At 47.0% G+C, this 25,977-nt stretch overlaps 1 protein-coding gene across 4 annotated transcripts in view; it reads left to right on the forward strand.

Moving 5' to 3' along the window:
• The window catches only part of LOC128880903 (uncharacterized), an 88,409-nt gene that overhangs the window by 61,626 nt on the left and 806 nt on the right, over positions 1–25,977 (forward strand). For all 4 annotated transcript variants that reach the window (XM_054131459.1, XM_054131461.1, XM_054131458.1 and 1 more), the window contains 5 exons: positions 14,126–14,256; positions 24,723–24,978; positions 25,054–25,238; positions 25,303–25,575; positions 25,649–25,922. In XM_054131459.1, coding sequence (XP_053987434.1) covers positions 14,126–14,256; positions 24,723–24,978; positions 25,054–25,238; positions 25,303–25,575; positions 25,649–25,922 — 1,119 coding nt within the window. The remainder of the gene's footprint in view (positions 1–14,125; positions 14,257–24,722; positions 24,979–25,053; positions 25,239–25,302; positions 25,576–25,648; positions 25,923–25,977) is intronic.

Here is a 25,977-nt window from a genome sequence, read left to right on the forward strand (position 1 = left end):
TTTATCGTTATTCTAGCGATCAGGAGATTCCTCCGTCTCATCTACATATCCGATGACACGATAAGGCACCCGTGATCACACTTGTAAACACGCGGTGGGTGCCAAAGGCTGAAAGGTAGAACAAAACGAATAGTTCTGCATATCCGCTAAGAAAATTTGCCAGACTTGGAATGTCCCCTCGTAGGGGACATCCGAGTGCAAAGGGTTAATATAATACATTAATCCCGTTTCACCGAGCCTCTCAACGTTCTTTATACGTGGCTGCGATCCTGGCGCCCGGGGGCCCCCACGGCGGAGGGTGGACTTAATAAACCGAAGGGGACCACACGCGTCGCGACGTCACGGCGACGTCACAACCATGACGATTCGGATGACGCGCGTTCTGGCAACCAAGCAGATTGAAATTTAGCGAATCCACCCACGCCCGCCCGTGCGCGCGCATACGATTATAAGATTCACGAGCGGCGTAATTATTTTCCGCTCACCGAAGGGAATCTCCCTCGACGTTTCATCGGACGGTGGTCCCTTTGACGCCTCGGACGCGTTTATTGCGCTTATCGCGCGAATTTTGCGGCTGAAACTGTTGGATTGTTGCGGAAAAGAAACCGTTATAATTTCTTCGTACTTTCGCAACATTATTTTATTAATAATCTTCGTTTCTTCGATGAATTTAAGTATGTCGCGAATCTTATTCTTTGTAACGTAATCATTTAATGTACTTCCTATTTTATATTTCTCGAGGAGCACATTGTATAGCGGGCGCGTTAAGCGGTAACAGATACGAATGAGAAAACTTGGCGTGTCCCATTCTGATTCGTGTAACGACAACTTGTTCCCCTCGAGGCAAAAGGGGAATTACTTTCTTGTTTCTCAAAGAACGAATCAGCGAGGTTCTCGATGTGACGTAACTCAATTTTTCTGATTCTTTTTTATTTAATTGACCCATTCGCGATTCGACCAAGTCTTCTATTCTCGTCTCTCGTTTCGCTCCCTCGTCAGCTAATCGCGCGAAATACGACGAGACCTAGCTGCAACGCGGGCCTGGAACATCCTGGAAGCCCTCAGCCGCCTCGTAAAACGTTCTTTTCCGCAGCCAGCCGCATTCAATTACCATTATTTCCGTTGGGACCGAGTTTACGATCCTCCCCAATTAATCCAACGATAATTCCTGGATTCTCGCGCGCTTACGCTATTCTTTAATTTATTAGCGTTAGCGATCGCGGGCTCATTGGCAAGTTTATTATCTAGGCACCGAGGCTGCCCGATAATTTCGTGCCGCGGCGTATCTAATTATTATTAATGCCCCGCCGACGTTTTATCGGCTACGATTTAATCGCGGTTTAGCCGCGCTCGCGGCAGAGGGGCTCTTTTGTCCTCTTCGTTCCTCTCGCTGGGTCCCGTTCTATCCTCTCGTTCTGGATCGCTCCTCGCGGAGTTCGCCGAAGCGTTTCGCGAGCGGGGAGCTTTGATTTACAGCGTTACGCCGCTCGGAACGATTTGTCACGGCGCGTCGGTGTCGATGTCGTCCGGAGACGTTTGTCGTCGGGCGCCACAGCGGTGCTCGCGATTTAAAGGCGCGCCCACTGCATCCAGAGCGAGATTTTGACATCTCTGATTCGCAGTATAGTTCAAGTGACCAGAGGTGCGAAGTAATCCAAATTTCTAGACGGTGAGCTCTCTGCTTGTAAGGTTGGGTGGTTGTGGAACTGTGGGAGGAAGGAAGGATCGGTATCGGGATCGAGAAGAAGATAAATGAAGCTCGAACTGTTTAGAGTCGGTATCGTCTTAGCACCAGTGGAATCTAAAGGACCAAGGTGCATTAGAAATTACCCAAAGAAGATACAGACTTCGAAATCGTGACTCAACGCTCCTCGTTCTTGTTATCGATAAACGAAATCGTTTCCTTCGGGCAGAAATCATCCCCCGATGCCATATTCCATCCAAGGCTCAGCGATCGACCGCGTTGGGCGAGTACGAATGCAGGCAAAATGAGAATTGGATCGGCAACCGTAGGTTTCTCGCAGTTTCCTTCGAGGAAGGGCTCGTTCCTGGAGCATCGGAGTTTATGCCCGGCTGTTTACCACCCGGTAAATGTTATGCCCGAGTCATAACGTATATCTCGGAGGGCCGCGAGTCCCGTACGGGACGACCATTAACCGCATTCAATCACCATTACACGCTCGCGCGCTTTCTGCGCCTGGTTGCCCCTTAAATCCTGGCCAGCGCCGACAAAAATATCGCCGAGGACGAACGACGACGATGGAGGCGACGCTCGGTTAATCACGTGCATACCCTTTGCGCGTGAGAATGAAACTTCCGTTAGTCATCGCGGTTTTTCTTTCATCCCAGCTTTCCACGACCTTCCCGGAACGGAAACGCGAACGAAATTACCGCGGAAAAACGACGAGCCAGAGTTCCAGGTAGCGTCGGTGCCCGGACAGTGGCGTGATTAAGTTTCTTACGACCTTAGACAGGAAATCTCCCGTTGTTTGATTACAATTAATTTGAATTGAACGTGATACGGATACGTACTTTATTCGGGATCCGCGATTATACAAATGGGAACATAATATGGCATATCGAGGTAAATCTTTTCGTTGAGATCGATTCTCGTACTCGTTCGATTTAACCAATTCGCATCGTTGAACAAAATTGTAACCGGAACGAATTTTCCACTTTTTCGAAACGTAGCGAATATGCATTAACGTCCGAGAAATAAATTCCATAAATTAAATATCTGAGTTCTGCACCTGCTCGCGTGCCTCGGCGATAACTACGTCCCTGTGGGAAATATGTTCAGCTCGTCGAGTCCGACGGTGCGGTACTTACTTTCAACGCGATGCGTCGAAATCACCGGAGCGTCGTTTCTATTACTACGAAGTTCAAGACTTTATTACTAGAAAACATATCACGAATCAGCACCTCCCCTCTCGGAACGATTCGCGTTTTATTTCCCTGGGAATGTTGGAATCTAAGATTTTACAACGTCTCGCAGAAATCCCATTCTATTTTTAATCGACTAAATCGAACATCTTCCATGGAACGAATAGCCAAGCACGGTTGAACGAGAAAAGTGTAGAAACATCGATGCTCGGACAAATTCGGATACAGATGTAACATTGCTATTTCATGGTGCTCGACATACGCGCAATTGGACGTGTACGCTTCGTGTTTTAATGCGCTACGTAAATAAAATACGAACGATGTTAACGATCCTGAAATAAAGTTCGCAAAATCGTCGTAAAAGTGCGCGGAGATAATAACCCGATCATTCTGATCTCGAGGACGGTAAATACCGATACAGGTCCTGCGTTAAATAACCCTGACATTTTTCCAAACGGTGTCTATGTGTCGCGTAAAATTCAGGTTTTATCATTCTCGCGTTTTAATTATTCTCATTACGACTTGGCGAAACTTTTATGACGATTTTATACACTTCTGTCTGGATCGTTAACACCATTCTTCAAACGAGCCAGTTATGCGAACCGAGAGACGGAAGTAGGCCATGCAGATTGGAAGGGTTGAACAACACAAGTAGTTGATTCGTAAAACTATTATTCAAATCTACGTTCCTGGTGACATTTGGGACCTTGTACTCATGAAAAATCTATTCAGCTCATCGTGTCATTTCGTCATAAGAAGACACAACGAATCTACTACACATTCGTCCCAAAAGAGCAGAATTGTTCTATATAAAAATTCAAATGCAATAGAAAGATGAGACTCTGAAGAAAACCAAGTCCGACAGCGGTACTTACTACGCGTTGAAATTACGAGCGTCGTCTCTGTTACTCCGAAGTCAACGATTTTGTCATAAGAAGACACAGCGAATCTACACATCCGCCCTAAAAGATCAGAATTGTTCTACATAAAAATTCAAGTCCAATAGAAGGACCAAGCTCCAAAGAAACCAAAGAGTTGCTATCGTCGAAATCGTTATTTCCCAGGAAAGGAAGATCCACGTCGGTTCCCAGCAGAAATCCCCGTCGCCAAAGATTTCCAGCAGCTCGGTGGGCTTCGAAGGTCCCGATGTAAACCACGAACGGAATCCAACGGCGCATTTACACGCGTGGTTCGGCGCAAAGAAATTACGACGCGGAAGAGGGGCCCGCGTGATCCCGCCTAAATGATGGCTGGGTGGAAAGTTTCACGGTAAGGAGGATTTATCCCGCAGCTGGGAGGTTTACGCGTTGTCGCCGACCGCCGCTAAGAAGCCCCATACATTGGCGTGGAAATAGCGACGCCGTGGGCCAGCTCGAACCAGCGCCGTGTGGCAGATTGGCCGGCGACGATACAAATTTCAGCCAGGCCGGCCAACGGCCGAAGGCGTTATCGAAAAATTTCTCTTTGTAGACGTCTGCTGGCCATTAGGCCCCCTTCGTGGCTGCCTTTCGAGGAATATCGACCGCGAAAAAAGACGAGACACTTTAACAGCGAGATGAACAACCGTATACCGTTACTACATCAATCTTCCGTAATGATGCAAAGCAGAGAGAGGGTGGCTGGCGGGGAGCGCGGCTCCAATAAGGCACGCGGTCGTTAACGACAATCTTTTCGACCCCGCCAACCGAATCCGGAGTTAGAAACAAAGGGAAGGTGGAAATAGCGGACCGAAATTGGGTAATTAAAAAAAAGGGCCAGAAGAGGGGGCCATTTCTTTGATAGTAAGAGCATCGGATCGAGAAAACATATGGGCATATGCCACCGTATGCCTGAGTGGCACCTATCAAAAGCGCCAAGACGTTAAGAGGAAGAAAAGGTCACCTTTACTTGGTGCATTCACCCACCAAAAAATTCAAATTAATTCACGATAAATTGAAGAGCAAGTAAAAAAAAAAGAAGGCAGTATACATAGTAAATAGTTGGTCCTACTTTCGATCGACTCAAGATTAAACAATCTTCTAGACTTTCGCTTTATACCGATCTCGAACAGTAGATTGATAAATTTATATGGACTTAATTAACGAATACTTTCTAGATTCTCGGCAAAGCTCGCCGAGGAGGCTGAGGAAGGGATAGCATCCAGTCACGGAGCATTTAATGAAATCGCCGGAGCGTGGTCTCCTTATTGAGTAATTTGTATCGTCCGAGCGTGCTCGACTCCGCGTGGAATATCAACCGAAGCGAATTCGAGGACAAATTAATTCGCAATCGATGCCGTATTTCCCGGCATGCGATTCGAGGCGATCGAGGTTGCCGTTTGGGGCATGAGGCACTCTCGTGGAAGTATTTCGGCCGGGTGGGTCCGTCGGATTCCCGAGCTTCTTTCTCGAGGAGGCCCTCGAGCCCCCTCGTGGTTCCCAGGAGGGTCAGAGGTCGTTGGGCCCTCCTCTGCCTTATTCCTTCGGCCTCCTCCTCCCAACCGAGCTTCGACTCGCCGCCACCACTCACGAACGTCCGCCCAATCGTGCGAGTCCCTTGCCTTTCTCTCCGAATGTTATTTATTTGTTCGCGCGTTCCGACTTAACGAGAATTTGGCCGAGAACCGTGCGTACTCGCACAAATTAAATCGTCGCGATCCTAGGAGTAGTCAATTGTGCCTGTCGCAGAACGGCCCGGGCTGATTTTCCTAACTCATTCGAAATGTTCAAGTTGAAAGTTCGTTGGAAAATTTCCCTGAATCACTTCAGCTTCGAGCTTCTTACATTAAGAAGCTCGAAGCACTTGATTATGCTTTCGTGTATGCCATGTATTATATAATTTTTTCATTGGAAGGAATGTAGATGGTAAAACTATGTATCAGGTTGTCCAGAAAGTTCGTGCCAATTTTCAATAAAAATTCAAAGGCACATTTGAATTATTATATATATTTGTTAACACTTTATATACCGAGAATTTTCTACGATAGCATATGCCAATTTAGGCTGACAATAATTCCTCCATATCGTTACTAGATACATTGAAAGCCAAGTCTGTATCCAAAAACTGTGACATTGTAAATAGACAACCATCGACACAGTGAATAAATTCGAAATGCTTAAAACTGGAATTAAAAAGCCTATAAATAGGTTCCCGATGATAAAGTGTTAACTTACATAGGCACCATTTTGTTCCACAACCTTTCCACCTTTTAAGCGATGTATTCGTGTTATTTGTTTTCAACCATTCCGATATATTCGGACTCGTACCATCTACCAAAAATCACACGAACTTTCCAGACAACCCAACACCATCCGTAACGATCTGAAAATGCTAATGGGAGGACTGAAAATCCTACAACTCTACATCTATCTTGAGAAATATGCAGTCGGATAAACTATTCCTTTCCAACCATGGAAAGTCTTCCGATCGGCGTCCAATTTTCTATCACTCGAGACCTTTCGTTCCTTGAGATTTATTTTCCTAAATAAAATCGACTCTCGTCTTTCGTCTTTCAGCGAGCGACATTACATTTTTCTTAAGGAACGAGATCGAGGTAAAAATTACTTTCTACCATTTCAAGGATAGAAGAAGCGAAACGGTGTTCTTATATCTACCGTCTTAGATATATAAAAATACTTTCGTCTAAAAATATATAGCCTTTATATATAAAAATATTCGGCCAAGGGAAAGGGCTTCTTTCGTAGACCCGCGTGGAACGGGTCTCTGTAGGTTCCAGGTGTGGACAATACAGCGATCGATATAGACTTCAAAAATACGTCGGAGCACACGGTAACCGGTGCCTGGGCGTAATAAAAAAAGAAAGCGGGGGTAGGGGAAGCTCACCTCGGGGAATTTCGAAAGGGTATCCCTCCCCCGTTTTTGTGAATCGTGATACCCGGCAATTACGTGGCGCGGTCACGGTGATTGGCTGGGTCGTTTTCGCGGGAAGCATGGACCAATCGAAGCACCGGTATGCCTCCTCTTTCTCTCTTCTCCTAGAGTACTTGCCGGCACACGAGCACGCTCCTGCCTTTAGTCTAGTCGAAGCTGCACCTGTGGGTGAACCTGTAGCGCACCTGCGACCCGAAATCTATTCGATGCTCGTCGACGGGGAACGACCGAGCGATCCGCGAGCCGATCCTTCGTGCAAATTGCGTTCCGATCGTTCCCGCGGCCAGCCTCCTTCGAGGGAGGAAATCCCGCCGGTAATATCTCGGCGAACGTATCCGTGATCGCACGTGTCAGTGAACATGAGGAGCGCCCCGTGCTCGAGACAACGTCGCGGTACCTCGGGGATGATCGAGTGCGCGATACCGACCTTCGATAAACAATAACAGCCGCGGAGATCGCGTCGTGGTAGCCGTCGAACGTCCCACGGGGTTCAAGGTTTTAATAACGATCGAGGAAAACCATCGTCGACCGTGACACGCCGTCCGTCGATACACCGTGTCCATGGCTGGAGAACCGCGCTGGGTGCTCGTCGCTAAAGGAAAACCACAGACACAGAGGCTTCTTCGACGAGAATTTTAATTGGAAAATATAAGGGTGAAAAATGCGAAGGAGTAGAATAGAGTAGACCACTGTGCTGAAAGGAACTGTGATCTTCGAAGTTCGACAGGAAGGATCGTAACAGAGACAAGAAGAAAAGTGGTGGCTCGAACGAACACTGAATGCGGAAGACTCTTTCCTTTACCCATGAATGTTAACAGGCACCTCCCGGTACATAGGATGCGTGAAAAAATATAAAAGTGGTGGAAACGTACTTATTTATGTTTGTTGAATCCAAGTTGTTGAATCCACCGCGGTATTTCAACGGAAACCTTCGAAGCAAATCTCCTATTTATTTATCCCAGGTGATATGCAAACGACGCGGGATAAGCTGTCGACATCCGGATGAGCGTCGAACTCGAACTCTAATTCCCCGCGAAGAATTTCAGCAGGATTCTTTCGAAGGAGGCTAAGAAAGATGAAAGCGGTGGAAACAAGTTTATTCGTATTCAGTTATGCGAGCGCGTGTAAATTGTCGGCGTAAGTAGCCGACCGGTGCGACAGTGCTCGAGTTTTCTAGGTGGTCGAGTTAACCACCGCGCGGCAAAGAGTTGATCGAGAAAATCATCGATGGCCGCGAGGCAGGCACGCTAGTTATGCCCGATAACTATAAATAAGGTGGAAATGTAAAGGAGCCGGTTGCTTAGGCCGGAGGCGGGCCGACAAGAAACGATGACACGGACCGCGGCATGGATCACCGTCACTGGATCGTGACGATCCGCATTCACGGAACCCACGGCGACTGTTAACGACCCTTGGATCTCCGCGAGATCCAACGGATGATAAGATCCGATTTAGAGCTGTTATCGAGCCGCTGCGCGGACCTAGGGGCACCCGCCTCGTTAATCACACGCTGATTACCGGTTAAATGTTAATGAGTTTCCCCGGGATCGTCGCCGCCGCCGCCGCGTTCCGGATCGTCGATCATCGAACGAAAGAACTAGAACAGGTAACGTTCTTTTCGTGCGAGCACGTCGATTGAGACGTCGCGGACGTCAGGCACCGTAAGAAATCGAGGTAGATGAGTTACAATCGCATTAACTATTTCGCTCGGGGGACGATGCCCGGTGGGATTCCCTCGGCGAGCGAGCAAGAAACGATTTTCCATCCGCTCGCCGCCGCGTCGCGTCGCGTCGGGATTATTTATTATCCCGACCGGCTCGACCCGGTTCTTTGCAATTACAATCGCTGCGCGTTCTGCTACGCAAATTCCGGAAATATCAATCATCCACGCCCGAAAGAACTGGTCGCCGACCCGTTGATGATCGATCGCGATGCTCCATTTTACTCGGAACTGGTTTCACCCAGGGGGGGTAGGACGTTGTCCTAATTCTCGACACGCTTTACCGATACCCGTTTCGGGGATCGTTTCTTTATTTATTTGGGATGGTTAACGCGTTGATCGTCCCGTCGTTCGTACATGGATGACAGGATTTTTCACTAAGGTCGAACGCACACGGGCGCAACCGATTTGAAATTACTGTTGCAAACCGTTTGCGCTCTTTGTTTCACCTACTCCACTATCTTTGTTTTACCTAGATCCACGGTCGCATACAACTACAGTTTCAGAGTGGTTTGAAACTGATCGGTTGCGCCCGTGTGCGATCGGCCTAAGGAATTAAATGAATTACTTCTGAAGATAAGATGCTAAAGAAAATAAATCTGCGTCGTTAATTTGGCGAAATTGCAAAAATAAGTACTAGTTTAAATTCAACAAACTTGGAACTTCGACTTGGAAATGTTTTTCAGTGAAAAATCGAAGGACTTTTTTTATAAAGGGAAAATGATGGAAATTATTTTATTGATCGGTATTTAACGTTTCTTTAATAAATAAATCTTTCAACGGAGTTTCCAGTCAACGCGATACAAATTATTTTCCTAGATTGTTTGAGAGAGGCAAGATAAAAAAAATTCAATGTCCTTATTGTTATTTCCTAGGCCAGAACGTAAAAATGTATTATTCTGCTTCGCTTCGTCCGGGTTAGATCCCGGAAGCCACGTGCACGCACGGCATTCTCTGCGTATCCTCGCGATGCACGTGCGTATGCCGAGTATGGCAGTTTGCCACCCCACGGTGGAAGGGAGCAGAGTCGCAGTTTGAGGAGTTCGCGCTCGTAACTCTCGCGGAACCCGTGTCAAATTGGCGTCCATTATGTTTTATGGCGGCGCGAAACGCTGAGGCGTTCTCAGCGTTAAGAGCCGCCATGGGAAATTCGCATTGTTCATGGGGCTAAGATTGACACCTCTAGTACACAAGATAATAGTCGATAAGATCAACGCAAACATCGAACGTTTCTGTTTCAAAAGGTTTAATTTGTGGTTGTAGAGAATAAACTTAGGCGAGGGGCAGTTTCTCATCCCAGAGATGCGAGGTAGCAAATGAAACTCTGGTACATACACTGAACACACCGAATCGATGAGACATTAATCTAAGAAACATTAAACGACCAAACAAAACATATTTTTCATTAAAGTTGGTATTTGACTGTAACAGAATGATGTGTAAATATTTTTACTGAAACTGCAGTTCAGAATTAATTTCTCACCTAATAACACCGCGACATTTATTGATCGATGTACGTTCGAAGTATATACCGAGAAACGCTGTTCTCCGCCGTCTTCGCATGGAAAGAGACTCTGAAATTCATCTTTCGATTTCTCTTTCTCGGACGTAATGGCATTTACAAAGTCGAAAGACGCGAGGGGTTAACGTTAATAAACCGAGTAACGGCGAGACGGCGCTTAAAATCGCGCGCGAAGCGCGTGAGATACTGCCGATGCAAATAAGCAGGTACACGGGGCACAACGCGATGAAGCTTTAAGGAATATTTTATTGCTGCTCACGCGAGAATCGACGTAATTCACACTTGGACCGTCGAACCGATAAATTTCCTCTTCGTGATCGTCGGTACGCACTACTCTTTCCGCGCCCCGTGTCCGCTCTTCCCGTGGGACCCCGTGGCATTCCACGAAGCGAGTAAACGAGTAAATTTGTAGGTAGAACACGCGCCCCCTATACCCGATCGAATCCCATAAGTCACGTCTCGAACACAGTGTTTAACCCGCGCGCTTATCTTCGATCATTATCCTCGTTCCAGCCGTCGTGCGTCGACCTTAAATATTTCGCGGGCGCCGTTGAAAATCCTCGAAAATTCTCCGATCATCTCGATATTAATCGAATGGGTTTCGGTCTGTTACAGAAAACAAAATTGCGTTTATGTATGAGTAATCAGTAAAAATTGGAAAAGATTTCGATACGCCTAGATTCTCGCTGAAACTCCCTTCGTTACTTCGAATACATAGTAATTCTTAATAAGAAATCCTAATCTAGAACCCGTTTCGCGAAACAAGATAGCACACCTGACGAGTTAGTCGAAGCATCGCTTGAAAAATACCATTAAAAAGCTCGATCTCGCCGAGGGCGTTGGAAACGATTAAAACGTCCGAGTTTCCGCGGGAAACCGGTAACGCGTCGGTGTTTAAGCATCGGTCGTTTCAAAAATTAGATCGTTGGGAAAACGGGAGCGGGTACCAGTCCGCGATGCGGCGAACGATTTCTTCCCTCGAACGATGCGAAAAAGCGTAGTCGAGCGGGAAGACCATAACTGGCCGAACCGATTTCGTTCGTCGTCCTTTCCAGGCCGGCTGGAAATTAATAAGCGTCCCCGATCGAGCGAGATTCCATCGGTAACAGACGGGAAATCCGTAGTCCGTAACAGGAGACGCGTCGTCGGTGAACACGGTGTAGGGATTATACGCCGTGTCCCGGCGGCCAAGGGCAAAAAGTGGTAGCGGCCAGTTTTGTCAGCCACGCTTCGATTGGCGAGTTGACGTTAAACAGCTGCCGTCGAGATGAACGATAGTGACAATTCTAATTAAGCCGGGCCCGATTGACTCGACTCGTATTAATTACCGACCGCATCCTGGCACGCGCCGCGCTCTCTGTTCCTTTTCGTTTATCCTCCCGCGGAATTTTGACCAACGACCGATCCGCTTCTTGTCCTTTCGATCGGCCGAGACTGCTTCTAAAATAGCAGGGATATAGAGGCTGGAATTTTCGGGTATCGAGGTCCTGAAATCATAAAACTTGGAGGCTTTCGGGGTCTTAAGGATTCTTAGAGACGAGGTCCTACGAGTAGAAGGGATCGAAGAATATGTAACTTTACTCATTCAATTAGTTATTAATCCCTCGACCTTCCATTTACTTTGGGGTTACACATTCCATAGTCACCTGTAGCTGTAGCTCCTCGGGGCTGCAACTGTCCAACCTGTTGTTCAGTTTTTATAATAGGATTTTGAAGCTGATCAGGTACCGAGACTGTAATTCTGTGCGCCTTAAGAAAAGGTACAGAAACGACTCTTTATTATAACATGCAGTCAAACTTGAGTACCCTTAAAAAAAGAACAAATTTACATACTTTGCGCACACGCAAGAGTTGAAGAGATTGAAAATCTAACTAACTAAACTAACTGATCGCGAACTGTCACCTGCTGTACCATACTTAATGATTTTCCGCGGACAGGACATTTTTTTCTCAGAAAACCTCTTCGTTGCTTCGTGACGCACTAAGACTCAATTGTAACGGAACATTTTTTTGTTACTACAGTAAAATCTCCTTATACGCACAAATTTTTGTACGATAAATGCATAGAAACCATCCCCACTACGGACCACTAATACCAGCTACGGCTTCTTGATGTTGTCCTTGCTAATCTAAATCTAATTTCACTTTGCACTTTTGCACTTTTGCAATTTACACTTTTGTAATTTACACTTCTGCACTTTTTATATCTAAAGATCTTATTCCAAGTTCGCAGCCATTAGCTCTCGGTATTATTCGCGACGAAGGATTGTTCGTTACGAATAATACCGAGTAACGAACAATCCTTCGTCGCGAATAATACCGATTACCAGGTCTCACCACGTGGAGGTTGCTGCGACTGGAGACCCGGAGATAGAAGGAATCAAACTTCCTTCGATCTCCCTCTACATAGGGAATACATACATAGATGCATACTCTACGTAGAGTCGACGAGCTTAATACTAAGTACGAAACGATGAAAATCAAAGGAAAACAAATATCCCTTCGATTTCCAAAGTCTAAGTCTGACTCTGCCAAATAATTATTTGAACTAAATGGAAGCTAAATTGAGATCGCGACGCGACGCGACCATGAAACTGGACTTACTGAGTCAGTTCCGTTTCCTCCTGTTGGATCTGGACTCGAGAGGAAGACGACCGACGCCTCCGAACCAGTCCTCCACACCCTGCACCCCGTTGGGAGCCACTATAGGACACGACTTGCACCCGTCTCACTGCGCTTTGGACTTACTGCACTGCGCCGCGAGCCTCGGACTACACTAAACGTGGCGCAGGAAGTAGAGAACCGATCCGGAGGAGCCGATTGTCTTCCTCTCGAATACAGATCCACCAGGAGGACGGCAACCGACCTTTCTGTCCAGTTACACAGTTGGTCACTTCACTTATCACATGAAGTAATAGTGACCGAAGTGCTGAACGATGTTGCGAGTCCAATATGGACGCACGAACAAACAAAAGAATTGAATAAATGATTAATAATCATTTGGCAGAGGACAGACTCTCGTACACGCATGCCTTAAAACTAACCAAACCAAACTAAGCTACCCACAACCAATACCAAGCAAAGACTACAAGGAAGGATAGGACGGACGCGAGACGCGGACGCGCGATCGCGAGATCCATATCGACCGATGGATCATCGAAGAATGAGCTCTCACCCCTCGTGTACCTGTGTCAGTCGAGGGGTCGCGGCTCGCTATCGAAGTAGAGAAGGAGAAGGGCGAACAACAACCGCGTGACATGTCGTGACATGTCGATTCGAAGGCTCGTTGGATCCATCCACAAAAGAATTTACAAAACATTAATACCACAGCATAATCATATTCCCCATCATTGTTTAAATAATAAGTATTGTTAATAATTAATTTAACTACTGTCAGATATTAATATTTAGTTGGTGCAATCATGGTTCGGAATAAGCATTCATGGAACACAGTAATCGTGAAAAATTTGTCCTATATCGTTATATCTGTTAGCTGAAATAACTATTTGATTTGGTTAGTTTTAAGGCATGCGTGTACGAGTCTGTCCTCTGTCAAATGATTATTAATCATTTATTAAATTCTTTTGTTTGTTCGTAAGACTAGCAAGTCCGTTTCCATTTCGGTCACTATTACTTCATGCGATAGTAGTAGATGCTTTTTCTAAGAATGTTCAAAATCATTAATAACCAATAAGTAACTAGTTTGTGATTTCAGTCACCGACCAATTACGTTTCTTTCGAGTAGCTTCGTGTGTAGACGACCTAATAGTTTCCGAAACATTGGACCACATAAGTTTTGTCCCGCTAAATCGCTGAAATATCATACCGTGCGTCCTTCTTCTTTATTTGCTGTGATTCTCTACCTTCATCCCATTTCCTTTCCACTTTTCAAGCTGTGTAATGGGACATATTTATTGTGTTACTACCCACCCATTTCATCGCCTCGCAGCATTTTTCACCATATAACGTGACATGAATTTCGGCTGTTTGAAAATAAAAAGATTTTCAATCCTAAAAGTAGACACGAGTTCATAGAATACCTCTGTCCTCCTGTTTAACCCTCAGCCAAATCTCAAGATCGGAGTCCCGTGTCGCACCAATCGGCTGTTGCAGCAACTGTTTGGTTTCAGGGGACCTGAAGAGACGCCACTCTTGGAGCAGCGAGGTCGAGTACCAGCCGGCGGAAACGGAAGCTGTAGCGACTTCGGGCGAGCATCCCCCCGCCCCGTCCTCGGACGAAGAGGACAGAATCTCCTACAAGGTATATTATATCGCTCAGGAGTAGGCGAGGTGGTTCCATTAACATAACAGCGACAACTTTACTCTTTTATGCTACCACGATGACCGCGAACGAGACATATCGAGATAAACTGACGGAGCAATAGTAACCATTAACATAAACACAGTCAGTCCCATGAATATTCGTACCTTCTCTATGTCTATTAAAAAAATCTGTCTAAATTAAACGATAGCTTTGATATTTTCAAATAAATGTTTTACCATAAATACATGCACGAGCAAACTTCGCATTTGTTCGTATTTATTTGAAAATATCAAACCTATCGTTTAATTTAAAGAAACTTCTTCAACGAACGTAGAAGGTACGAATACTTACGGGACTAACTTACAAGAAAAATGGAAGAGTTCGAGACACACAGGATACAGGATTTCTATTTAGCCGAGAATCTAGCGTGGACTATGCGGTGTAATTTCTCGAAAGAAAAGGGGCTCCTGGGCGAAATCTCTCCCCTCGTAGATGCCTCGCCAACTTCTGACCAATATACTCTGGAATTTTTTCTCGAAAATCTCGCTAAACACGTGCACTCCGTTCCGGTTCGTACACTTCAATTTCCCTGCGATGGCGGGGAAACGATGTCGCCTTTGTTCGACGAAATCACGACTACGAGGTCCCGTTTCCTCGAGTAATTAAATGGCCGGAGGCGTGTACTCGCTTCAAATGGAATTACCCCCGTAAAGTTCCTCCGCGGCGTTCCGTACACGATGCACGGGAATCAGTCGATTGAAACGGGAACACCGGTAATTAGCATTTATATGGATCGAAACGTGGATCGAATTAGCGATCTTTCGAGGGCCGTATTTAATTATTGTACGCCCGAACCGGGGCCCCGCGTAATTGATACCGCGTGTTCAGGGGATAATAAATTAGCTTAGTACTCCGAGGGGGAAAGGGTAGAGGGAAAAAGGACTAGGGAACAAGATGTTTGGATGTAAAGTGGCGAGTTGCAAATCAATACGTAACATTTTTAATATTTTGCAGCATTCTTCGACGCTTCGTATGTCTCACACTGGATGATCTTTTAAACACTGTTTCCGGAACATTGAGAGTAACAGACTAGTCGCCTTTGCAAAGTCGTTGATCTGTTAGCTTGTCGCATAGTTCACGTATATATTTTAATTGAAAATAATGCATATCAACCCTTCGAGTACTCGGATACTCTCGACTCCAAAGCAATCCACGACGATACCTTCGTCACTGAGAAACGGAATTCTTTTTCAATTTATTACTTACAATCTTGACTTAATAACTAACGAGTACGATTACTTGAACGTCAACAAACGTAACAGAAAACCATAGAAAACACCGACGGTTCTGTCTCAGGCCTCGAGCTGAAGATTGAAAAGCCTTTTTTAAATACGATCTTCCTCTCTAAATTCTGTTTTCTGCTGCAACTAAATTTTCTTCCTCGACTTTCAACCTCCGTTTTACTTTCGAGACGTAGCACCACTGTTTGGGAAGAGTGGCCGGTGCGCCAGGGACGCTATGTCCCTCGAGCCTCGTGCAACGCCACGATTTGTGCAGTTGCAGTTGTCGTTAAACCACGGCGCTCAGGTTTTACGGTCTTCGTTGTCTGGCTGCAGTAGTAAACGGAAATGCACCGTTGCGCCGCGGCCGTTACGCATGGACCGTCTCGTGCAATGATCCCCTCGCGCATATAAAACGTAATTTTGGTTAAACGCCCTGGCCTCGCTCCGTGGGCTCCTTACGTTCCCACCATTTTCATGGGAAAAGTGCATGCCCCACGACTCTCGCCCGGTTTTTGCTCGAAACTCTCGCTATTTCTTTTCTTCGACTCCTCGAACCCATTGCGAAACACGCCAACAGGAAGGTTTTTATCACCTCGAGACGATACAGTACACGAATTTTGGACCTCTTCCATTTCCTGGCTTCTCTTTTTATTTTAATATTAGTTTCACCCATGTGGAACATCGTTTATTTTATGTTCGAATCCCCGTTGCCTCATTTTTTCGTTTAGACACCTACGCGTTGTTCCAAGGATATTTCATTCCTTATGCTAGATCTTCCATCGGCATCCAGAGTTAAATAGGAAAAAATACCTAAATATCCATGTTTTTTCTATCGTTACTCTATAAAATAATCCCAAATCCATCGATAACCAAGTATTGTACCTCGCGTGAATCTGTACCCTCCACCTCCATCCACGAATCTCGAGTCACACGCGTCTCGCATCAGGTCTCCACCGTGAAAAAGACGTACGATCTTCCTCCTCGTGGCGACCATTGAAAAAAGCGTGACGCCTTCGCGTTGGAATCCTCGCGAAGAAGCCACCCCGACACGCCGAAAAATTCCGATCCAAATAAAGACGCGGACACACGGGGTGGCGGACGCGGTTCGTTGGTTTTTGCCAGTCGCCTCTCGCGTCCTTCGGCTGGATCCTTTATAATGGGTTCCAGGGAGGAACAACGCCGTCACGCGGTTCCACGGCTTCTGGCGGAAAGGCTAGGCGCGCGACCAAGAAACCGAGAAGAGGAATGACCGACATAAACGGCGAACGCTTCTCCGCTCGTTACACCGTCTGAAAATATCGGCGTCGTGGCATCCTCGCGTTCCCGAGCGCGATTTTCTACGCCACGATGCTCCGTTCCTTCTTTTTGTCCTTTCTTTTGGCGGGGGTTGCGCTCCCGAGGAGGCAATGCTGATGGCTTCCAAGAAAACTCGAGGATTTCTCGCACGAAACGCGCCACGACGGTGGTTTATACACCGACCTCGGTGTAAGAATAGTTGCAGGCCAAGTGTATTTCGACGGTGTTCGCGAGTAGACCTCGCTAATTTCTAACTCGAGACCAGTCGTGTAGAATTTATTTTGGCCAATTCCCACTTTGACGACGCCGAAAATCAGACCCGCTAACCAAGTTTTCTCTCTTTGTTTCTGCGTAATAAATGCTTTCAAATATAGTTATTGGACATATATATTAACATAAGAGACAATGCAATAGAGATGCAAGTAGTCGTGCTTACACTGAACACGCGACCTGATTTTGGCTCGTTGTAATCGCGTTCAGATTCGTTCGTATTATATTCATGTAATTACTCATTCTCATATCGATAACTATATCGTGTATTATCAGTAATTTCGGAGCCTGGGCTCTATTATTTTTCTTTAACAATCGAAGAGTCTCTAAAATCAATGTTTAACAATAGTACACGCCAAAATTATACTAGCTGAAACCAAATATTTCACTCCGAAATCCACTTTAAATCGACGCAAACAGAAAGCCTCCCCTTAAGAGGGAGTCGACTCCTTCCTAGATCCTTTGATTCCTCTTAAGAAATTATCTTGGCGACGAACGGTCGATAAATAAGCACAGCGCAGATGATTGCACCGACATAGTATTTTATATGAGACGAGGCGATTTTTCCGCTCGCTCTGGTCGATTTCTCGGAATACCGGCGTCGCTTATGGGACGTCCTGATAGTTTGTTTGTCGGCTCGTCAGGTTCTCGGAACCGAGATTGCTCCCTCTGTGGGAGGATTGATCGCCGATTGACCGATTGCCTTGTGGACTGCGGTTTTAAGGCCTCCGCTTGGTCGTCGCGAGCTGCTTACCGGTCGCCTATGCTGTTTTTTGCTGCGCGGCAGGAAATCGTATATTTCAGTCGTTGCGATGCTTCTTGCGGTGCGAAGGTTCGCGTGAGACGCGATCACGTTATCGAAGGAACTTTTTTCGCAGGGTACGTAGGGTACGCTCAAGTATCTGGATGCCTCGATGGCCCCTACCCTCTTCGTTAACGAGAGTGATGAAAACGCGTGCTTTTGGAAAATGATCGAGTTGAGTGGATTCAGTGGACTGATCACGATCACTGATCCAATCGCTAAAAACCGCTGTCACGGTGTATTAGAAGATTTCAATATTAACCCTTTGCTTTTTTATATTTCTGTTAAACAGAATGTACGTTCTAACATATCGCACAATAAAAAATATATCACCGGAATTATGGTCAGGTGTAGATTGCGATATCGAATAAAGTACTATAGCATCCGAATATTAGTACCGGTTGCTGTATTTGCGCATTATATCTGGCAATGGAAAGATTTCGATGATAGGAACGTATTTTCCGCTTTCCCGTGCGATCCGAATGGGTTAAACGCAGACGAGCGTCGCTGAAAAAGAAACGACGACCATTCGGACAGAAATATGACGCAGTAAACGTACCGTGTCGCGATTAGCGCGTCCCACCGGGCCCAGAATACACGCGACGATCGCGTGGCGGGCACTAAATCAAACCTGAGAGGGGGCCCCGCTCGAGATCGTTAATTGCTAGATCACGCACCGTCCTCTAAAGGGATTTTATTGCACCGAAAAATCAGACGGGGTACCGTTACTCCCATAAGCGAGGCCAGGCCATCCGCGTGCACGGCAAAGAGCATAAACGTGTAAATGGCTGATAATAATCCCGACGGAGGGACCCCGAAGCGAATAAGGCGCGTTCTTCGGCCGCGGGACGGTCTCGCGCCATCCCGAGCTTTACGAGCTTCCCTCTCGGCGCTACGCCGTCGAAAGTAAATAAAACGCCACTCGGTTGTCCTCTTTAGGGGATGAAAGCGCAGAGGAACTCGCTGCAAATATGCTCCGAAAGTTCTTCGAGTTCCATCTTTACGAAAACTCTATTTCTCTCTCCACTTTTTTCAAATTTACTTTTTAACTGTTTGTAACTTCGCGACGATACAATATATTTGACACGTTGATCGCTAGACTGATACTCGTCAAAATTTCCACCGCGATTAAACTTTGTTTACAGACCAGTGGAAGCTACGTAATCAAACATTTACCGTGGTATTCATTTTATTGGATTCCAAGCCAAGGAAAATGTTCAACACAGTAAAAAGAAACTTTCGAAGAATTTATATTTTGTACAGTAACGATCCGCACTGTTCCAGTGAAAACTGAATTCTGGTTTTCTGAGGTTTTTGCGAACCTTTATAATCTATCTATGTATTTCTAAAGGGTGAGACGGTCACGACGGTCAAGGAATGGTCATGAGTCAGGAAGGATACGAAGTACAACAGGATATAGAAATTTGGAGCTGAGAAATTAGGGTGTTTGGCCATGGAGAAATCTATGCTAACAGTTACGTTGTGATTAAGCGTGTTGGTCATCCAACAATTTTTTTTTTTACGGTTGCCAGAATTAATTTTTTGTTGTGCTTCAAACACTCGACAAATTTTCAAACTTATTTTTTTCGAATATAAAGCGTCATACGACAGAATTTTATTCTACATTTTCGTTTCAATTATTCACGTAGAATCGCCCCTACTGGCTTGTACCACCAGTTACGGTACATCCCGTACGTAAATCTTCATCCCTCTAAATGTAAGAACACCGAACGTCTAAGCGCAGTGGTCTCGGATTGGCGTGGGTTACGGAACGACTCGAGCGATGTCGCATTAATTACCGTCTCCCCTCCCCCCCTCTCTGCTTGTTCCTCGAGGCCGTGATTACTATAAAATAGATTGCAATATTATCACAGTTGATAACGGCGCGCGATCGCGACCACAAGTTACAGGGTCCGGCGTATTAAATCCGCGCGTTTTATCGGCGTCGAAATCGTACGATTCGCGAATCTCACGCGATCTCCCTGGGGATAAAAATTCTTCCATCGCGATGTCGTAGATTGTGGCATATTCTGTAAATAAACGAAGGTATAAACGGCTAATAACCACCCAGGGGACAGGGCTCGCCGAGGAACCCGTCCGTGGAGCGAACTAGACGCCGTAATTACGCTTTACGAGGATGCGAACGAGCGATTTCCGGGGTCCCTGCATCGGGTACGCATCGAACAAACAACTTTGGTATGTCGAGCGAAACAAAAAAGGACGACGTCGTTCTTATCGGAGCGTTATTATTGGATACCGTTAGCCGTTGGCGCTAGCCAGCTAGACGAGAAAGTTCCGCGTCGGGGACAGAAACGCTGGAGGAACGGGCTCGATGTCGAGGAACTGTTAAAGCGAGCATGTCAAACTCCTTAATTATATCTATCGTTCGGCTAGTTTATTTCTACGCAATTTATCCGCCGGATCTTTGCTCTGTGTATCATTGCTAATGTACCGTGGTGCAGCTACGATCGCTCCAAACGCGGGCTCGTTAAACTTGTTCTGCCCCGAGGGCCAATTTGCTCGGCGCGTCTCACGCTGCACGGGGACGCCCGATACAATTATTTCGCCACGTAATTTTAATCTCTTCCCGCTTCGTTTACGATTGTTTTTTAGTTTACGTCCACGTTTATCTGATGTATGCTTGTGCTGTCAGAGATAGTCCTCGTTAAGGACGATATCGTTTTGTTTTACTTCGAGGTAGATGATACGTAAGATTCGACGTGGACGCTTGGGAGGAGATTTCGATGCGCGGTGGAGGTATCGTCTCTAGCTAGGACTGCGGGAATGAAACGGTTTCAATTGACTGAAATGAATACGACGCTTCTCGCGAGCTCGATGGGACGTTGACACGTTTTCCGAAGATCTTTTTGAACATCAGGGCGTACGTCGGGGCTTTCTCCGCGAAGCTGAAAAACCGGGAGAGCCCTCGGAAGGGGGGGGGGGGGGGAATCAGAATCACGAAAACGCGGGAAGATCGGGCCGCAAATGGCAAAAGTGGTGGCGTGCACGGTAATTCAAGCTAAGAGGTTGTAATTAACTTGGCGAGAGAACGGAGAGAAAGGCGGACGCACCGAAAGGGAACGGGCCCCGATGGAAAGGGAGGCGGAGAAGGACGAGCCGAGGGTCTCCGCGGGCGTTTCGGCCACGGGGAACGAGGGTACGGGAGAAACTCCCGGAAGGGGTCAGCCGGGGTTAAATATTCCGGGAAGGGAATCGACGACTTGCGAACACGCGAGTAAAAACGCGAAAACCTGTGACCTTTAAATCAATCACCGCTGGGAGAGTTCATTCTCACGCGCGGATCCACCGAGTTCCGGATCGTCCTATTTCTTTCTTTCCCGTGAGTCCCGACACGACCAGACGACCGTAACTGGTAATTTGCGCGATCCACCTCCCTCTCCGACGTCGAACCGCTCTAACCTTCGAGTCCACGAAGTAGGATCTCTCGATCCTTCCACCTTGGGCTTCCCCAAGTGTTCTTTAAAACGAGATCTGTGGAGTCCGAGATTTAGCAGAGTTTCCACCTAACGTTCCCCATTCGATCCCGGCGACCAACAGTCCCGCGAGCTTTCGTTGCAGAAGAAGGGAATAGTCATCCTTCCTCGAAGTAGTTAATGGTCGTCGGAGCAACGTGTCGCGCGTATTCCCACAACGCAGACCCTGGAAGGATGCAAAATGGAATTGACGAGTCACGGGCCTAGGAGAAGCGTATGAAGACGTTGCCACTGACTCATGAACTTCCCAGACCACTGGGATCCTTTGATGCCGCCGAAGTAATCCTTCCGAGGTATCCCCGCGGAAGGGTCATTAACGAGCTTTTAATTACCGCGGCGTTCCCGTGCAAGCGCGGAAAGGTCTTTCCTATTCAATTTCAAATATACGTAACTTGAAAAATGTCGAGTTCCTCAAAAGTAGGTTTCCGATTAGACCATTCTCACCAACGCACACGGACCCAAGTTCATTTGCTAACCACTCTTCGGCCGATCAGTTTCAAATCACTCTGAAACTAGTTGCATGCGACCGTGGATCTAGGTGAAACAAAGATAGTGGAGTAGGTAAAACAAAGAGCGCAAACAGTTTGCAAAACACTAATTTCAAATCGGTTGCGCCGTGTGCGATCGGCCTTACTCCACTTCTTACACAAATGTGTGTTATCCCCTTATTCCATCTTCAGCTAGTAGCCTGTATATTTAGACCTCGGAATGTTTCTGGACCAATTCCTCTACCTAACAAGAGCAGAAACTCTTCCAGAAAACTTCCAGAGAAACGAGAAAAACTAACGATGATCCGCCAACGATAATCGTCGGAATTCCTCGGGCGAGCGGAGGCCACGAAAGCGCCTCGTCGAGGGCAGTTAACCGGTAGCGGGATCGTTAGCTGAAATCGTTGACGAACCCGATGGACCCTTAACCCTGCGTTTCACGTTCCACGGAAATTGATACCACGCGTCCGAAGCGCCGGACAGATAAGATCGAGCTGGCCGCGAGCGAGAAGCTAAACTAATGCCTCGTGCACAGTGGCGCGCGAGATAGATATCTTGAGAATTTCATTAGCATGATCCGGGAGGCACGGCTCGCGCCGCCACCACCTCTTCCCTCTCCTTTTCAACTTGTCACCTGGGGCTACCTCGCGTGTTCGTTCGCGCCACGGACCAGCCTTTCTGTCACTTAAGCCGGGGCCTCCTCCTTTCGCGGACCCGCGGCGCTCGTTTCTTTTTCAAAGGCCGACCAGCTCGATTAGCTCACCGCTCGTAGATCCCTAATTGTTTAACTGTACCCTGGGAAACGATTTTTACCTGATCTTCCTTCGAATGTAGACGAACCGCAGGCCCTGTGCACGATTTCCTAGTGCATGACCTATCCTAGTTCCAAATGACCAAAGTTAAGTATAAGTTAATGTCAAATTAATTAAAATAGGTTGCTACTTCGCATTCGTGACCGTGTATTTCTAACTTTATTGTCTCGAACAGTATGGCGCGGTAAATGGTAAATTAACGTAAGAGACTTAATACACGCTGAAACATTTTTCTCACGTGTCCCTATGTCGACAAATAAAAATTCCCGAACACTGGCCTCCCGTAGGACTTGTTCGTTTCTCGGGCGGCTTCTTCGGGATCAGCAGCTCGATTAAGCTTCGGTAATACTTTCCTCCCAAATAAACGAGGAACATTTCTTTCTTCCGCGCGTTCATCTGTATTCCCCTCGCGCGACTCAACGGTCCAGGTCGTCTCGAGGATCTCTCGGCTCGTCTTCGGCCGCGGACGGATCCCCGAAGACATTACGCGTGGTCCTGGCCGCAAACGCGTCCCTATGAATTATTGCGTCATTAACGTGAGCGATCGTGCCGGCGGGAAAATTATACAGTAATTTGTTCGCGGCTGATCGAATACGTCGTGGGATTTTATTCTTCTTTTGCCCCGTGGTAACGAGGCGGGCTAGCCCCGAAGGAAAACGCGCCGCGACCCCGGGACTCTCGCGACCGTGAAAAATGAAGACGTTTCACCCGACCGCTTTCGATTTTAACCGTTGAATAGCCGGTTGAGCAACCACTCTCCGACGAGCTCGGTGTTATAATTTACACCGACGCTCTTATTACGCGGCCCGATTCTTCGCTAGGTGACTGATACGGCTCGTTTCAAACCCTGAAGACGCGTTAAAGGCGTTTAGTTGAATAGGAGGCACGTGAAACAGATCAGGCTTGCTCTAGCGATCGATTACACGTTTCTTGGTTTACTGTTTCTACTTGGAGTTACGTAGAGTTTTAGTTGGTTTCATCTAGGGCAAATTGAAAAACGTATTAGGCCGAACGCGCACGGGCGCAACCGATTTGAAATTAGTGTTGCAAACCGTTTGCGCTTTGTTTTATCTACTCCACTATCTTTGTTTTACCTAGATCCACGGTCGCATGCAACTAGTTTCAGAGTGGTTTGAAACTGATCGGTTGCGCCCGTGTGCGATCGGCCTTAGTCATCGTACAAATGTTACAAGTGTGCAACCAACAAGTCCCGCCAATAAATAAAGGGTTAAAGACAATTGAGATAAAGGTCTATACAAATATGAGACGCTTGAGACGGTCTTACAACTAATCATTTCTCCCCTCGAAAGCCATTTGAATAAGTAATTTAGCCGCAGGTTGCCGACCGCTGACCTAGACGGTGCGTTTAACGCGCCTTTCCTCTTCGCCCGCATCTCTCCCGCGAATTTATGAAACAACGAACGCGTTAATAACGTCTCGAAACGGAATACATCCTTGCGACAGGAAAATTCTTTTCGTGTTCGACTCGGGGAACATACACGACGCGGTTTCGTGACCGTCCTGGTCTCGCGGTGGCCTAACACGGCTGCTAAATCTCCCGCTCCGTCTACGAAGTAGGTTATTAATTCGTTTCATAGGCATTCAATTAACCCAGAGGCGAGTCGTGGAAGTGAATTATTCGTCTGCGCGGCGTTGTGCTCCTGGTGCTTTACCGCCCCGCGGAAATTTATGGTTGTCGCCTCGCATAAATAAAATAGCGAGGTTCTGACCACCGTGAAATTTACGAACGAACGGCGACCGGCTCGTAAAATTTCCGGTCAGCCTGGCTCCTTTGCTTGGTCTCTTCTTCTTCCATGTACGTAGGAAACAATCGACTCCGGAAATATGTACAGTCTCTTGAAGTACAGAACTTGGCAGGTCGAATGCTAGAAACGGAAAAGATTCCAAGATCAACGATCCTACCACCTTTAAGCAATCGTGCAACAAATTTTGATCGATAACGAACTCTGGAAATGGAGCTGGAGTATAGTACGATAGGTTTCTGGTCTCTGTCGCAGGAACATGGCTGTTCGGTGCAGACGGTGGACCTGGTGGCGGATTGTCCATTGCAGGTGGTGACACCATCCTCGAGGTCGCCGTCGCCGCCCAGATCGCCGACGCCCCCCGCGCCCTCGACGCCCCTCGCAACGCCGAGGAGTATGGGGCAACGGCCAAGCACCCTGTTGCGCCCCAAGATCTCTTTGACCTGGGTCCTACGCAGCCAGCAACAAGCTGCCTCCAACAACAATCATTCGACTGCTACTGGGAACACAGGTCTGCTGGAAATGAAATCTAACGTACCTCTATCAAATTTCATTTAATCTAACATTTATCGTTTCTTACGTCAAGGTGCCAACGGCGATCGGGAAAGCTTGTCACGAAATAGCAAGGAAAGGTCCTCGAAGAGGAGCGTGAAAAGCGTGAAAGAGAAGGATGGAGGCAAGGAGAACCTCGACACGGATAAACGGGAGAAAAAGATGCTGCACAGGATCGAGAAGATCGAGAGGACGGAAAAGGTGGAACTTGAAGAAAAAGTTAGTATTTTAACGGTACTTCTATACACGAAGATTTTTACTTACAATTATTATTTCTTACCAGGCCGTCGGTAAGGAGATTCTCGTCAACGAGAAGTCGCTAGACAGTCCGTTGGATAAGCACTCCGAGAAGGAGTATCCAGGGATAAGAGATACTAAAGACAAGGAGAAAGTTAAAAGGGCAGTGTCCGAACCGTCTCTCGTGTCTCGCGAGTCAACTTCCACGCCAAGTGGTCGAGAGAAGCACAGGCATAGAAGAACCAAACGTTCCCACAAGCCTAGGCCTCCTAGCAGATTCGGCTACGAGATTGCTGACCTCGATGCGTTCCTTACGAAGGTACGTTTCGCTTACCCGACCCCCTCGTCGAGCTCTTGGCGAACGTTGTTCGTAGAGGATGAAAAATTTGCAGGCCTCCATAGAGAAGCCAGCAAACATTCCCGTGGTCCTGTCCTTCCCATCGGTGCTGTACCAAACTCAGGGAGGCACTCAAGATGAGATGGCCCTGCCACTTGGGACAGTTGTAAATGCAGTCTTCAAGAATCAGACCTGGTTGTACGTTCAAACCCCGCATGGCCAAGAAGGATACGTCGGGTACGCAGCTTGTCTGCCGTTAGGAATATTGCCTCAACCAACGAGGGGGCCTTGCTGGGAGGATTCTACGGACGTATTTCCTCGTCCCTTAGGTAAAAGAAATTTCAGAGCACACGATAAGAAAGGTAGACCAGTTCGAGGAGCTTG

The sequence above is a fragment of the Hylaeus volcanicus genome, chromosome 8, assembly GCF_026283585.1.
Source record: "Hylaeus volcanicus isolate JK05 chromosome 8, UHH_iyHylVolc1.0_haploid, whole genome shotgun sequence".
NCBI lineage: Eukaryota > Metazoa > Arthropoda > Insecta > Hymenoptera > Colletidae > Hylaeus > Hylaeus volcanicus.